The sequence below is a fragment of the Halyomorpha halys genome, unplaced genomic scaffold (assembly GCF_000696795.3).
Source record: "Halyomorpha halys isolate HHAL.00 unplaced genomic scaffold, Hhal_1.1 Scaffold270.1, whole genome shotgun sequence".
In the NCBI taxonomy this organism is placed as follows: domain Eukaryota; kingdom Metazoa; phylum Arthropoda; class Insecta; order Hemiptera; family Pentatomidae; genus Halyomorpha; species Halyomorpha halys.
The window spans coordinates 87,821-104,626 of NW_027105226.1; the positions used below are offsets into that span (position 1 = coordinate 87,821).

The 16,806-nt window shown below is 28.2% G+C and overlaps 1 protein-coding gene across 8 annotated transcripts in view; it reads right to left on the bottom strand.

Moving 5' to 3' along the window:
- The window catches only part of aPKC (protein kinase C iota type), a gene marked incomplete at its 3' end in the record, with an annotated part of 341,811 nt that overhangs the window by 67,458 nt on the left and 257,547 nt on the right, over positions 1-16,806 (bottom strand). Inside the window, 1 exon segment of one of the 8 annotated variants that reach the window (XM_067049537.1) lies at positions 8,287-8,462. Within the exon segment in view, the coding sequence (XP_066905638.1) occupies positions 8,287-8,356 (70 nt within the window). 8 annotated transcript variants of the gene reach the window in all.

A 16,806-nucleotide genomic window follows, 5' to 3' on the forward strand; every position in this document is an offset into this window, starting at 1 on the left:
TATATATAACTGAAAATAACGAATAATTTCAATTTATCTATCATTTTTTATCTTAGATAATTATTTGAATAAAACAGCACACGACAAATAAAAATCATTCGTATATTATATAAAATCAATCAACGGACTTGCAGGTAAATATTGATTTTAAAAAATAATTTCTGACTAGCTTAATAATAAAATATAAACAAAGTTTATATTTTATTAATTAACGTTACAAGTGAAGTTTGGATGAGGTTTACGACAAACAACCTAATTTTTGCTTTCCTTCTTGTACGGACATGTTTCTACAAATTTATGGATCTCAGTAATTTTTTTTCTTATTGATTTAATTAGTAATTAGAAACGGAAAATGGAAATATCTTTGTAGATAGTAAATCTGGCATAGTTAATTAGATCTCAGCATTGCTTAATCCAACCCTGTTGAATAAAATGCACATCTTTACGTTATTTTTGCATAAATGAAATAGGAATACAAAAAAAAATGTACCAGCAGCTCTTCGTAATTGAAATAATAAATATGTTAGCTCCATGTATACATAATATTTAAATGGATTCTAAAATTTAGTTGAAAATACAGTATTATATTCATAGCACAATACTGTTATCAGCATGAAACTAGGAATAGTAGACTTATATTTATGTATATAGCACAATGCTACTAACACGTAGAGGAATTTCAAACTCACATTCGAACCGAACACAGAACACATTCGAGGATGAGAATAAACATAAATGTTAATCTACAGGGCACAATCTCGCCCTAGGGCTCAGAACATCGTTAATATTCAAAACTGATTTAACTTTAACTCGCTACGGGACACCATCATATTGTCCTGCCAAGCATATAACGGGATCGGAATAAATACTATTTTAGAATACATTTATATAGGCAACAACTATGTATAGATAGCATAGGAATGTAAGGAAATCCTAACAATAAATTAAAAAAATATATATATCAAATCAAAAAACCACTTAAATGCAATTTTTTTTGTTCATTTAAATTGGTTTTTTCTAATGAATTTTGGAAATGAGTTAATTTTTTGTATTTTTACATATATCATTAATTAGCGAATCGTCAATCATATGAATATTTTTTTTTTTCGAAAATATGTTTGCCCTTATATATTATAAATCTACATTTGTACTATTATTTTTGTCACAATTCATTTTATTTTACTTGACTTCAATTTTCAATTCCTTGGCTACTTACTTTATCACTAACAGTGGAAAACGAGTTTTAACATGACACTAACTTCACTGCCGCTACATGTACTACCAACTATAAAAGTGGACCTAGTGTGATACCACTGTCATCACGCAATTTACACCGTAGTAAAGGCACCAATTAACGGTTTGTAATTAAAAAATTAAACTGTAGCCAATACAATGAGAAATTTTTATTCAAAGCTGTTTAATAATTTTTATCGAGTAATCTTATTAAATAAAAATTCATTCATAACAGGTTATCGATTAATTTTTTTAAATAATAATTATGCAGCTGTTATGCAATTTATTGAATATAGTTAATAACTCTGTCGGGTCCTACTGGTACAAGTTATGTTTCGCTGACATACGTGACGTCAGGTGGGCAGTGCTGAGACACTGAACTAAATGGGCTACCTAACAGAGTAGAATTTTTTTGCATATCCCACGGAGACACATCAAGTTCTTTGACAGTCTCCCTGCTTCCTTCTTTCCTATCTTCCGATCAGTCACCCCATCCTCCCTTCCTGCGAGGTGGCAGGGCAGAAAAGGTTCCAAAAACCCTATAAATCCTCTAACTCCTTCTCCTCTTGAACCTCCCTCCCTCCCCTACTATTTATCGACTTCTTACTGTTTTTATTATTTACTATTATCTTTCGTCTATAGATATTAAATGTTTTATTTTTTCTTCTCTGTCTAATCATTACGAGGAGGACCCTCACCTCAAAATATTTTCTAGTCGTATTCCCATGGAACGGACACATCAAAATATCAGATAAGTATTTCACCGTATATCTTCAAATACCAATAGTAGAAAAAGGCAATATCCAATCTGAATTAGGTAACCAAATGTAATGCAACTTATTAATTTTTTTTTCTGTTTTAGAGGGATCGGAAAAAAATTGAAATTTTTAAAATTAAATTGTTATTGAAATCCATACGTTAAAATAAATTACCATTTTATCTTTATGTAATAGTATTGTGCATCGATTATTTATTCCATTTATATACTTAATATTACTGGTTATTTATAATTTTTTACTTTTATTTTTAGCATTATTTTGTTCCAGTTTAGTTTATTTTGCTACACATTTTTAAGGTTAAAAACTTCCAAAGATGCATATAAATTATTCTAAATTTTTCTTCATAGTTGTACAACGTTTCGGGACAATTGTCCCATATTCATGCACCTTAATAATCCTACAAATAATACTTCATTTTAAACAACAATCCTCATCCATGACATATAAGTGTATTTGTAATTCATATAATTATATTTACCTCATACTTGTCATGTTTTCAATTTCACTATTGAATTCCTGTCATCCATATAACATAGTGAAGGATAATGAATTAAACAATACAGTGTGAAATAATTTTAAACCATGTTATTATTTGTAGGATTATTAGGGTGCATGAATATGGAACAATATTCCCAAAACGTAATACAACTATGAAGAAAAATATAGAATAATTTATATTCATCTTTGGAAGTTTTTTAAACTCAAAAATTTATATAAATTAATTTATAAAACTTCCTAAAAAGAAAATCTAGAATAGTTTATTTTGCATACATTTTTTCACGGTATTTATGTATGATACGAATGGATACCTAGAGCACTAATAATTTACTACCCTTCAAACTAGCACCTTGTATTAATATTTAATAAAAATCTTGTTTCTCATATAGAATACATTGTTTATAAATTACTTTAATTTAAAAAAAAAATAAAAATCAGTGTATGACTAAAATTGAAATTTCAATATAAGGGAAATAGAATATTCTAGAAAAGAAAAAAAAAATGAAGTAACTATATTTCTTAAGAGGTCTATAACATTATTATTTTTTTTTTTTTTCAATGTAAATACGAGTACAACAAAACATCATGGCACACAAGCTGAGAAAAATTGGCACACTGATATACTTATACTTTGATACTGAGGCGTTGTTAGCACACTTTTATTATCAGGTGTAATATAAACAACAGAAAAAAGATAAATAACTATGTTTACTTTAGCGACAGGAAAAGATAGTACTGTCTTCTTGTACAAGGTCGTTCGAGCCCGAATACAGGCAAGAATTTCACGAGAGAAAGTTATATGAGTTACTGCATGTTTTATAAATACCATATTTAACCAAAATGCGTAATGTACTGTTAAGCGACTTGATGGTGCTTGTTTCATCTCAAACTTAGGAAAATCTACTAAAATTTTCAGATAATAAAATTTAGATTCGTCTGTAGCCAAGGGAGTTAATGTTACCGTTACTAGAGTGACGCCAATTTAAATCCGGCGTGGGAGGATCGACTTTTATTTTATTTGGAGTCCCACAGAATGAAAACTTGACTCCTTTCCGCCATGCTTCAGAATAGGATGGGGTAAACCTTTCTACAACTTCCTCTTCCACCCCATCCCTATGTCAGAAATGACCAAGTAGGGGGTACAATAAAAATAAGTGGAGATAATAAGATTGTTTAAGAAAAACAATATATTTTTTTTTACTTAATTCCCTTTACCATTTGATTCAATTATATAAATCAACATGGTTTCCCTCATACGAGTAAAATCTTTGTTTATCTGAAATGCCTTAAATATCATTAGAGGCAATAATGAATTGAATATATATGTAATAATGTATTTTATGGTCTGGTAACCTTATAGTTTTTTTTTTGGTATTAAATTGTAAGAAAAACGAACGTTGAAATTGATAAAATTTGTAGATCGTTCCATTTTTCACATTAATAATTTTTAAAATAGCCGTAGTCGTATATAATAGTTTCTGATTTTTTACTAACACTCAAGACAAATAAATCAATTCAAGTAATGAAAAAAAATTCTACTCAAATTTCTAGGCCCATGTTCAAAAATAAACAGTGTTTAGCAACGGTTTATGCTAAAAATATTATATAATGCATTGTGACGTAACTGAAGTTACGCAAGCTAGGGAGTGTACTTAAAAAAAAATTGCATACTTCACAGGTATCATTTACCCAACAAGTTTGAAACCCGACGAATTGTTCACATTAAAAAATATAAAAACACGTTTGTAATAATTTATTAGTGAATTATTCTCAGAGACATGTGTAATGATCAGAAGAGAAGGGAAAATTTGGGAAAAATGTATATCTTCGATAATTTTGGCCAGTAAGCTTCAAGTTGTGGTATAGTTGAGATAATAATTTATAAATAGTAAGTGAAAATGTAATTATTATCATAGTAATTTGAGTATCTATGCCTGCTGATCTCAGAAGGGTTGAATGTCATTAACAAAGAATGTCTCGACACTCTATCTCTTAGTTATCACACATTTTTAATTAAACTAGATTAAAAAAAAAAAATCTCCTAGTTTTAAAAATACACGAATCTGTACTCTAATTTAATTTTTGGAAACAAATCTAACATAAATCAAAAATAATTCTAAAGACTTTGGTGTATTATTTTGAAATAAAAGCATTCTGAAATTTTAAACGGTAATTACTTATTTTTTTCAATTTGAAAGCATTGTTTCTAAATATTTTTCTTTTTAATTTGTAAATTTTACAACAATCATGTTTATTAAAGGATAGAAAGTTTCATTATAATAAGGGCATATAATATAACAACAAACCAATAAAATAAAACACTACAATGAGCTTTACTGATAGTTAAAGATTTCTAGATATCACGTAAAGTTCATTGTAGTAAAGTAATCATCGTTACCTGCTTTTAAGTACCCATATTATTAAGTATCTCTCAACTTATTTTCTTACATAAATTATACACCCTGATTTCTGATAAAATAAAACAAACAAATGTTTATAACATTTATATCTAAACATTAAAAAAATGAATTCATCTATATTAAAGACTTTATGTATTATTAAACTATAGGATTATCCCTCATAACAAACTAAAAAAAAAAGATTTTTAAAACTAAAAAAGAGAAGAGTGAACGAGAAAAATATTGACCGGCAATATAACAAAATATCAGAATTGTAATAACAATTAGCCACATAATTCAGGAATGCCCATAGTTCACCATCACACCTAAATAGTTTTGGATTAAATCATGATATATCAACAACCTTGTTTCTTGGATCGATAATAAAACAGTATAGTTAGAATTTAAATTTTTAAAGTTACAAAATTCACTATCAAAAAAGCATATAAATAAAAAATATACGAATAAAAAATAAATGTCGTTGATGAATAGAGAAGTTTTACGCAATTAAAAAAGAACGAAAATACCCCATTTTAGCGTGAAACATAATAATCGTTGATGGAAATAAAAATAATCCTTAAATAGAACGGAATGCCTTTAAGAGAATAATGTAATAAAAAATTCCAATACAAAATGCCCTAAGTAATAATAACCACTAATGTAATGAGGGCACATCATATATAATAAAACAAGGGGACGTTCAATTATTGCATTATAATAAAATCATAATTTCACGAGATAAACATAAAAGAAATAATTCATTGTCCCAAATTAGGTCGAATTCTTGTTATTAATATTGGTGGTTACTTGTTAATTAATTTTTTTTATGTAATTATTCCGTAAATGGAAACAGTATGGCGTAATCATTTTATTCATACATTTATGTAACATGATCTACAATGAAACGGTATGATGATATAAGATTACAGTATTTGTTTATTGTTATATGTAGAGATCGGAGTTTCGTGCAGTAAAAAAACCTAAAATATGTAAAATTGTGCAGTTAAAAACCAAAATATGTATTAAACACCCAAATCATGCAATAAACAACTTTATTGTTCAATTTATATAATATTAGAACTTTGAAAAGTTATCTAACCTTTTTTAAATTAAATTAAACTCCCGAAATATTCTCAACATTTAGCAAACATACATAAAAACCTAACTACTCTGATCAAAAACTTAACATTTTATTCAATTGAAAAGTTATGGGGAAACTAATAGAATTATATGATTTTAAATTCCTCAATTTTTAACTTAAATTTTAAGTTTCGCAAAAAATATGCAAGGCGCTAAGTAGAAAGGAGTGGTTCAGAATATTCTTTCAGGCAAATTATCCCTAATATTTCTCAAGGGAAGTTCTCCAGCTCAATTTTTGAAATGCTTATTTACATAAAAATATAGCATCAAACAAAAATCTAACAAGAGATTAGTCAGTGTAAACAAACTTTTAAATGTTTGATTAAAAATATTGGTATATTACTTTTAGTATTTTGTTTAAGTTTAAAGTTACTATTAAACAATCAGAGGAAAATTAAGGATTAAAGGTGGAGAGGGAAACTAAGTTAAAACGATAACAAGCTTATTCTTGAGAGACTTTTTCATAGTTGCCTACAGCCTATGAATCTACATCTATATATCAAACAAATAGTATACTTTAATGCGACCTAAGGCATGTAAGTAAATCCGACTAAAGAAACACTTAATGATACAAAACAAATACTTAAGATAAGTTATGAATGCAATACATTTCATTTATAACATTTTAAAAGTAACCATTTTATAATATATAAATTTTAATTATTATAAACAGATTTAGATTTATTAAATCGTGTAAATTAAGTCTCCTTTAGCAAGTATCCAAGTATATGAACTGGTAAGTTGAGAAGCACCGTAAGTCACAGAAGCCAAATTTTCGGAAAACAATTATAAGGCCAAATTAATCTTCATAGCAACCCAAAACGACTAATAATTAAAATGAGACTGATTCTAAACCGATTAAGTTACGAACTAAATAACTCTTATTGACTCTAAGCGATGAATTGAGATAAGAGTCGTTTTAATATTTAGATTTAGTATATCCTTGCCTTATGGATTCTCTCAAATCAATCTACTTAAATAAGGGAGATCACAAAAAAAAAAAATTTTATTTATTAATTGATATTTACAACTATAAAAAAAATACAACAAGCAAATTTGATCATAATGACATAATGATAATGATATGATACAGTATGTAGAGAAACTACCCAGTAGAAGAACTCTAAACGAAAAAAATAAATATGTAAAAAAGACTGTCACTCAAAATATTACAATATTTGAACCTATCATGTTTCCATAAGCATTTATGTGATAAAAAATTTAAAATATGTAATAAATATAAACTTCAAAATAATAGCGCTCATTTTTTTAAGGGTTATAAATTCTTCTATCTAATAATTTCTGGGAAAATTAAATATCCTTAAAATTCCAATTATCCTTTATTAATTAATTAGAAGTCGTTTTGGACTCTTGGGATACTTTACATTTTTAATTCTAATACTTCTTTAGAATAATCGTCTATTTCTTGATCAACTAAATTTCATCGAATTAAATATTCCTATTAATGCAAATATTAAGTAAGAAAAAGTAAAAGTAAGAAAAAAATATAAAATAAATCCAAAATGTTTATATTTTTTATTACATATTCATATTATAATTTGCAAAGTTAATTTAATACTACTGAGACACACATAAAAAAAAAAGTTTTGCATCATACTGTTATTAGCTCTCTCTAGAAGGAAGGAATTAAAAAAATTTAGATAACATAATGTACAATTCCGAAACACATCTATGTTTATTCTACCTTAATGATGTCTTGTTAAGATCAAAAGTGTGCCTCCACTATAACTTACAGAGCTACATGGAAAGAACAGGTGATGTAAAACTTTTTTTGAAAAGTGTATATATCAGCAATATTTAAAATTGCTTATTCAATTTCTATAAATGTACTTTTCAAAGTATATAATTATGTGTTTATTTTTGCCTAAATAAAAAAAAAATTTTGAATTTATTTTATATTATATAATTTTTTTTCAATTCGTTAATTATTATTGTGTCAATTTTTTTTTTCAATTTATTATCATATGTACGTTTATGATTTCTCATTATTAATTTTTTTTATTTCACTATATGATCTTGAAACCCATTTTTGGTTCCTGAAATATTATTCTAAAAATACTGTTACAGAATATACAAACAATACTATCCAATAGTGTTTTCAAAAATTTTAAATAATTAGTGCAAAATCAGAGAAAAATCAATCTAGCAAAAAACAGATAACAACTGCAAAAGAATTACTTAATATAAAAACTATATATAATAATGTACTTCCAAACCTAATGTATAAGCAGCCTTTGTGGGAAAACATCCAAGAACGAGGGAATGCAAAGTTTTTGGCATGACCATCTAAACAAAGTCACACGACACTTCGAACAGACACATAGAACCTGAACACAACGGTCACCAGACAACACTAACAATAGCAAAGAAAATCGGACACCCGGATGCATATCAGTAACGCAGTTGCGTCTGAGTTCTTCCAATAAGTCGATTGCGATAAGGAAAGTAAACAAAGAGATAACAGATTTGAGTCCAGAGATAAGAATTATCTTATTGAGTTATATTATTTTCTCGATGTAATACCGACATCTGATCTTAATACGATAACTATAGGTAAGGTAGGGGATAGTTGTAAATTCACAGGAAAAAAAAAAGTGAAAGCAAAACATAATTAGAGTTGCTTTTGTTACGATTAATTAAATTTAATTTATATAAATGATTACCGTATTTTTCAAAGCATAAAAGTAAATATGATAGTCAGGTGTGCGGTAAAAAAACGATAAATAAATAATGAATAAAAATAGTTGTTAACTATTTTTTGTTACTTCTTGACCGCACCCTCAACCATCTCCTTTATAATTAATTAATTAATAATTAATTAAAATTATAAACTATCATTAATAATAATACAATACACAATAAATATATTTAATTTTCAAATCAGCTCCTAGAAGAAATTTTAGTTTCAATGGTTCACTTAAAATGACAGATAAAAAAAATAGGGGTTTCGATAAACAGGTTAGTATAATTTAAAAACATAATTAAATCTAATATAATAATATTATGTCTAATATGCATCTATAACGTGTATCTGATATATCTAATAATAATAATATAATATCTAATATGTAATCTATAGTATTATTTAAACAAATGAACACAAGGAGAAACTATCAATAATAATACAATACACAATAAATATATTTAATTTTCAAATCAGCTCCTAGAAGAAATTTTAGCTTCAATGGTTCACTTTAAATGACAGATAAAAAAAAATCGGGTTTTGAAATTTGTTTGTTTTTTATTTTTTAGAATAAAATGAGGGGAGTCTTTCGAAATTGGAATTTTTATATATCTTGACTGGTGGAATTTTGTGAGATTAATAGGTGAATTCACAAATGAGTCGTTTTATTGCAACCTCCTTCTAGAGTTTTTCTCCAATCTGTATATATCAGTCCTCTGTGCTTTCCTTTAAACAATATCTATTCCTTCACATACTACAAAATGTAACTATCGAGTCAATGCAAACAATCTATAATATTAATTACAATACAACTTGAATAGTATAATCTTGTAAATTTTCTGCCAGACAAAGAGTATGCCAGTTTGGACCGTGTAATTATTCTTAGGGGATATTTGTCCCAGAATAAATTTGCATTTTAAGTTTATTTACATTTCTTTTCATTTGCATTGTATTTAATTTAATTATATGTAAGATTATGATTTGGATGGGTTTTGGAAACTAAAGTGTCATTTATGGAAGTTTTTTTTAACTAATAATATAAATTCTATTAAAAATAATAACTAAAAAATATAAATTGAGTGTACAATATAAAACACAAAGATATTAGATTTAAAAATAATGCACAAAATAAAAAAAATACTGTGCAATTAGAAATTATTAATTTTTTATTATATAGTAATTAATTAACATAAAATAAATTAAGGATTTATATAAACCTAACGAAATTTTTTTGTAACAATTTTATAATTTTTTACTGGGAAAAATTTAATAATTAATTTTTTTTCTCTGATTTTAAAATAAAAATTTTAAATAATATTAATTTTCTATTATTAGAGAAACATTGAGCACCTACAATTACTTCTACTATAATATAACCGAAGAATAATTTAGGGAAGATGTGATTTTGAGATATTATCCAATCGAGACTTTCCACCTCCAGCAGATAGATCAATCAGAGCGAACGACGGCCATATAGCTCACCACCAGAGGTGCTTCGGGAAGACAAAGTCCCCTGTATCATAGCGCTACCATTTTTCAACCCACACAGCCCTGTCTTGAATACCAACCATCACTATCCCATCCATCACAACTTCTCCAAGCCAAGGAGAAATAGAGAACCGTATCTAAGAAGAGGACAGAAATATTCATACTTCGAAGCTTTGAGTTTAAGACTTAACGAGTACTGGTAACACCTTAAGAATAAATAAAGACAACTGATAAGAACATATAAAATAAAATGTTCGTATCTGATAATTTAGCGATAAACCCTGAACCCTTGAGTGCATAAAGGGTCAAAGGTCCCAATCGCTTCATTCATAGCTTTTAATCTTTATGGTTTAAAACTTAACGAGTGATAGTAGGACCTGAAGAATAATTTAAGAAAACTGACAAATACCTATAAGATAATGTGTTAGTATCTGATAATTTAGCGATAAACCCTGAACCCTTGAGAGCATAAAGGGTCAAAGGTCCCAATCGCTTCATTCATAGCTTTTAATCTTTATGGTTTAAAACTTAACGAGTGATGGTAGGACCTTAAGAATAATTTAAGAAAACTGACAAATACCTATACGATAAGGTGTTCGTATCTGATAATTTAGCGATAAACCCTGAACCCTTGAGTGCATAAAGGGTCAAAGGTTCCAATCGCTCAAGGTTCTCACAATAGAATGGTCTAAAGAAAAACCCTACGGACTGTATAATCTAACCAACTAGGAAAGGTTAAAATGGTTCTGTACAGAAAACAAACCTCTAAAAACCGCAAAAGTAAATAAAAAAATATATTTCTAAATTAAAAATCCATATTTTTCATAACAACCCATAAAAATACTTGTTATTCATTTTGTAGTGCTACCATACTTTACAATATATTTTATGTCATCTCATATACATATTTTTTTAGTTTTTATTTTTCCAAAATGGTGCGAAACGGTGGAGTATAATTAACAGTTTTTGTGCTAAATTGAACTAAAATTAAAAAATAAATCTGTACTGCTACAACCCATGAAGGGTCAAGGGTGAAGTACTAAAGAAGTACTCTTACTAGACTAACGGTTGAGCAAGGAGGTGATTTGTTTAGAATCACGCTCGACCGCCAGCTAAAACAGCATCCTCTGCTACAAGCTCCCTGATGAGGACTCAAGTCGAAGCGTCGGCATGAATAAATATTTTTTTGTTTATTAATGTTCTTTTTTTTTTACCGCATTTCCCGACCATCTTCTCCAATTACTTTATTACTATATTTACTACTAAATTGAACTACCTTTTTAAAAATTTAAATTACTGATTAATAACCCAAGCAATTCTAGTAAATGAATGAATGTAAGAGCATGAGTCAACAAAGAACAAAAACGAAAGTTCCACTATCTTACTTATAATTCCTTATACTTAAATAAGAAAAAAAAAAATCTAAATATATGTATTTAAAAAATCCATTTAACATATACATTTTTTTCTTTTAAAATAGGGGAAATTACGCTTCACAACAAAAATAAATCTTAATTACAAAAATTCATACTTGTAAATTAATATAATTTAATTTAACTTACGGGCTTTCTTGAATGTTTTTTAATGAATTTGTGATACATTAATGTATATGTGTTTTTTAAACATATTTTTTTACTAAAAAATCAGAGAAAGTGTTCAATAAAAATAATTCATAAATTTAAAGAAAAAAGCCTGTATTACTTTCATTTTGTATTATTTTCTTATATATCTTTATTATTACTGATATATCTTTAATACTGCTGTATAATTATAATTTTTTTTAATTCTTTACACCAAGAGGTAGATTTTGCTATCTGATCAGAGAGAATTGTTAATATTTTACTTAATCAATCCACATGCCAAAATCTGTCTTGCTACTAATTTGTTAGTACGATGCAAGAAATATTAATAATATGGGGTGATAGTTTATCCAGTGCGATGTGAAATAAAATACAGTAGTAAACATTATAAAAAATATTTCAATTTGAGGCTAAGTATAGAGCAATAGATAAAAATCATAAGTACAGTGTAATACAGAAAAAAAAAAAAATTAGCTCCGAAACGTAGATGAAACAATGAGAATGAAATAAAGACATTAAAAAAACTTATCACAAAACTGCTTACTATACCAGCAAAGATATGTTGTCTACTTGAATCAAAACAAGGTTTTTAAATATAATAATAATAATAATGTTCAATTCTCAAAAAGAAAATGAATGATAATGTATTTAAATTTTTTGTAAAGCTCAGCTCTATTTAAGGAAAGCCTACCTACATAGAAAATAATAGACCCATTAACAGCAAAAAAAGGAAAACCGTGATAAAAGCAGCCCTCACTCATATCTTGCGACTAAATGGAGCCAAGAATAAGTTATACTTAGTCCATGTTTTACGCCCCCATTAGGGATATGAAAAATTAAAAGGTATAAAAGCAAAGAGGAAAGAAAGTAAAAGATAAAGCGGTTATAAAAAGAGAGTAATATTTCATAGCATTCAACTCGTTATTTCAAAACGAGTAACACGCTTGAGAAGAAGAGAGAGAAAAAAGACTTATAGACTTGTTTATTTGCTAGGGTAGAAAACGCCTTCCAGAAGGCTGGATAAAAGATTCAAAATCCCTACTCTGGAGAATTGCAGGAGGAAAGGTGGTCTTCGAATGAATAATAAAGGGGACTCCGAACTCGGAGGGGCAACCACCGCAAGGGAGGGGAGCGTTGGAATTGCAAGGCCGACGTAACAGTCAATACATCAATAGGAGGGGGGAGGTAGGCAATTATTATTCATTAGGCCCGGAACAGACCCACTGGGTTCAATAGTCATCAACATAATAAACCCAATTGCCGATTGTTGAAGACACCTCAAGCGTTAAGGGCTTTAGTGCCGAACTGGGACACGAGATTTTGGTGCTCACATGGCAACAAGGAGAAAACCAACTGAGGCAACAGCAACGAACCTAAATAGTAGTGAAAAGTTCAAAGAGATAGTTATTGTAAAATAAATACAATACTCGAAAAAAAAAAAAGTAGGAAAGTTTTTAAACAAAACATCTTGAGAATTATACAAATCCCGTACAGGTTAAATTACTTCTAGGTTCTAACTATCCTCCTAATACCAGGGATCTCCTAGAGTAACGCTTTACCATCAATACTGTACATAGATATAGAGTCATAGAAGGTCATCGGAAAGGAGAAAGGGTAAATTTATATCGGTTTTTATAACCCCAATAACACGATTTTATTCCACCAACTACATTTGAGCATCTACAGTTACCCCCTCTGGATAAAATGAGCTGATTCTCTTTATATTCGGTAGGGTAAATTTCAAACACAATGTCGCTCTGTAATTTTTTATTTATTCTTTTTACATTGTTTTATGTACCTCCAAATTTAGATATGTTGACAATATTAATGTTAATTGATTGGTGTGTTTTCAGATTGAATAAAATAAATCATATTTTGCCAGTTTTCCAAACAAAATCTTCTTTCTGAGATCTCAGCACACGCTTTTCTGTTGTTTTTTTTTTGTTTTTTTTCTCTTCCTCCTTCTATCCTCTGGACTTAAAAATTGTATTATCATTTTACGTCTTCCATACTTTTTTCTTTTTTTTTTTTATTATTGATAGATATTGTTGTTGCACCGTTGTGGGCAATAGGTAATAGTGATTAATGATCACATTCATACTATAAGAATGAAAAATAAATAAAATCTCTCTTAAAATGTATATAAACAGAAGGATAAAGAAAATGAACATAATCAGACTATGTGCATGAAAAAATAAATAATTAAAATTTAATTATGATAACAATAAAAGAATCTCTAGTCACATTTACACTCACATATACAATATTTACACAATCGACCTGAGAATCCCTGAGCCCACTCTATCCCCCCGTGAGGGGTAGAACTGAGCCCAAAAGATCCCAACGCATCCCTTTCGCCGCATCATTGGTAATAAGCCAGTGGAGGCTGAGCAAGTGCGCTAAAGCCGCTATCACTCAACTTGAATTCTTACATACTAAGCAACAAACTTGGTCCTGTTTTTGTCAGTCAGACAGAATTATTATCAGAATATAATAAAACAAAATTTTATTTTATTTTATACTCTTATGCAGGACACCATTTAAAGAATATAGAATTTCTGAAAATGTTCTAAATATCAGAAAACTACATCCAGTAACGATAGAGTGAAGATTGATTAATTAATTTAATTTAATATGTGTTTTGTAACAAATCATTTCCTCCTAATTTTGGTAAGTAAAAATTTGATAATTTATGGCATAGATGGTCTGTGGCGTCATTTATGAACCCTATATATCATGTACATGAAATTTTTTTTTTCTGTTGAAAATTAGTCTGTCTATATAAAATTTTGAATCCGTCAGTTATTTTTCGTTTCGAAAGCTGACTTCGTTCCGTTGAAGAAAGCGAGAGAAAATAATATAAAAAAAAAAAATGAGGTTTTATTATTGCAGAGAGCGGTAGGAGGGGTTCTCAACCACTGCAGCCCTATATATCATTACAATTGGGGCCACCACAAATTCTTCCTTTCTCCCCCCCCCCCCTCGAAGGATTCAGCTTGCTACCTTTTTATAGCGCGGATTTAACGGCGTCTCGTTGCTGGTCCTGCATCAATTTACTAGCTTTCCATAAGTTATTGTCGAGCAATAGTAAAAGAGAAAATTGAAAACGTGAATTCCTTTTATATATAAGTCCTCGATTACATCTGTGTAGCAAAACGAGATTAAAAAATATTCATTGCTTTTACCAATACAAAATCACTGAAATATTTATATTAAGTTAGAAATAGATAATTGCGGATAATGATTTTTTTTGTAAATATCTCCTTGGAACTTCATCAAAACTGTAATTTAACTAAAAATTAAAATATATTAAATTCAATTAATAACTTATAGTACAAAGCCGGGAAGAAAAAAAGTAGTTATTTCACACTGATTTTTTATTACTTTAATAAAAACTATGTATAATTATTAGTCAAATTTGATGAGTCTGCCAAGTATAGGTAGGGGGAATAAAAAATAGCGGCTGTTTCAAAACGTTAAAAAAAAAAATAAGTTTTCATTCGCAACTCTATATCTTCAAAATTATCAACAACATTATAAAACCTAAGAGAACATTATTTCAAGTAAAGTAAATTTTCTAAAATATTAGACCTAATAAAGCTATTTCATGTTCAATAGTTCTCGAAATATTTTTAAAAAGTAACACTTCATAAAAATGTACTGAAAGATTAGTTAGTAGTTAGTGAATTGATTTTGAAATATATATATCTCAAAAAACCATTGGACGTACAGATGTCTATTAGCACTCAAATTAAAGTTAGTTTAATGGACTATAAAGTAATTTATGACGTTTACCTTCGTATGAGAAGTAGTTTTCATGATATTTGCTGAAATAAATATCAAAAAAATTTAAGAAAAAATATATCTCAAGAACCATTCGACGTACAGATATCTGGCCAGGACTCAATTAAAGCTAGTTAAATTTACTATAAAATAGTTTATCAAGTTTATCTTTGTAGGAGTATTATTTTTTATGATATTTGACAAAATTCAATTCATTATATTTTTTTTATAAAATAATGCTTTTTAAAAAGCTATATCTCGAATAATATTGAACGTATTATTAGGGCTCATATTTTAGGAAATGATGTTCTCTTAGGTTTTCTAGTGTTGTGGGTAGTTTTAAAGATATAAAGCTCAGAATGAAAAATTAATTTTTTTTCAGCCAAAACAGAAGTCCCCTACCTATACTTGGGAGAACCCTCAATTTCGACTAGTAATTAAAAATAGTTTTAATCAAAGTAATCAAAATTGGGGTAAAATAACTGCGTTTTCTTCTCTTGGGCTCTTGTACTATTAGTTTACGTCCTGTTATCGTTACTAGATACATTTTTCAATTGAGTGGTATAAATGACTCGGATAGCAGACATCGATGTATTTTGAGATTATATTATCTGATATTACTTTTAACTTATAAAAAAAAAAAACTCACAAAAATATCGCAAGGCTCCTAATTGCATGTAGATTCGAATTATATATCGACAATTTAAATCAAAATAAAGAGGAGACAAGCAAAATGAAATCTAGGCCTACAAGTGTTCTAAATACTACAATCCATTTCACCAAATGCAGCGCGGTGCTGCATGCGATTCGGCTGACGTATCAGATAAGGAGCAGTTAGCCACATGCAACCGTTAGAGGAACGCTACGCGGTAAAGAAAACGAAAACCAAAAAACATTTTATACTTAATAAGACTAAGAAGAAAAAAAATATTAATTTTCGATTGAAGTTTTAGTAAGGTAACGATTTATTTTTAAAAGAACAGATTATAAATCAGTCAATTCTACCTAGTATACACTGTATAAAACATTGGCATGTTTCAACACGCTGTAAAAAAAATAAATAAATAAAAAAACTTTCTAATATTTGTGTGAGATAACATATTTTCTCTTTCATTAATGACTCAGGAGGCAAACTTATTTTAATTATCCGGAGATACAGGAATACAATTTCGATAAAAATATAATTTTTTTAATATGGATGA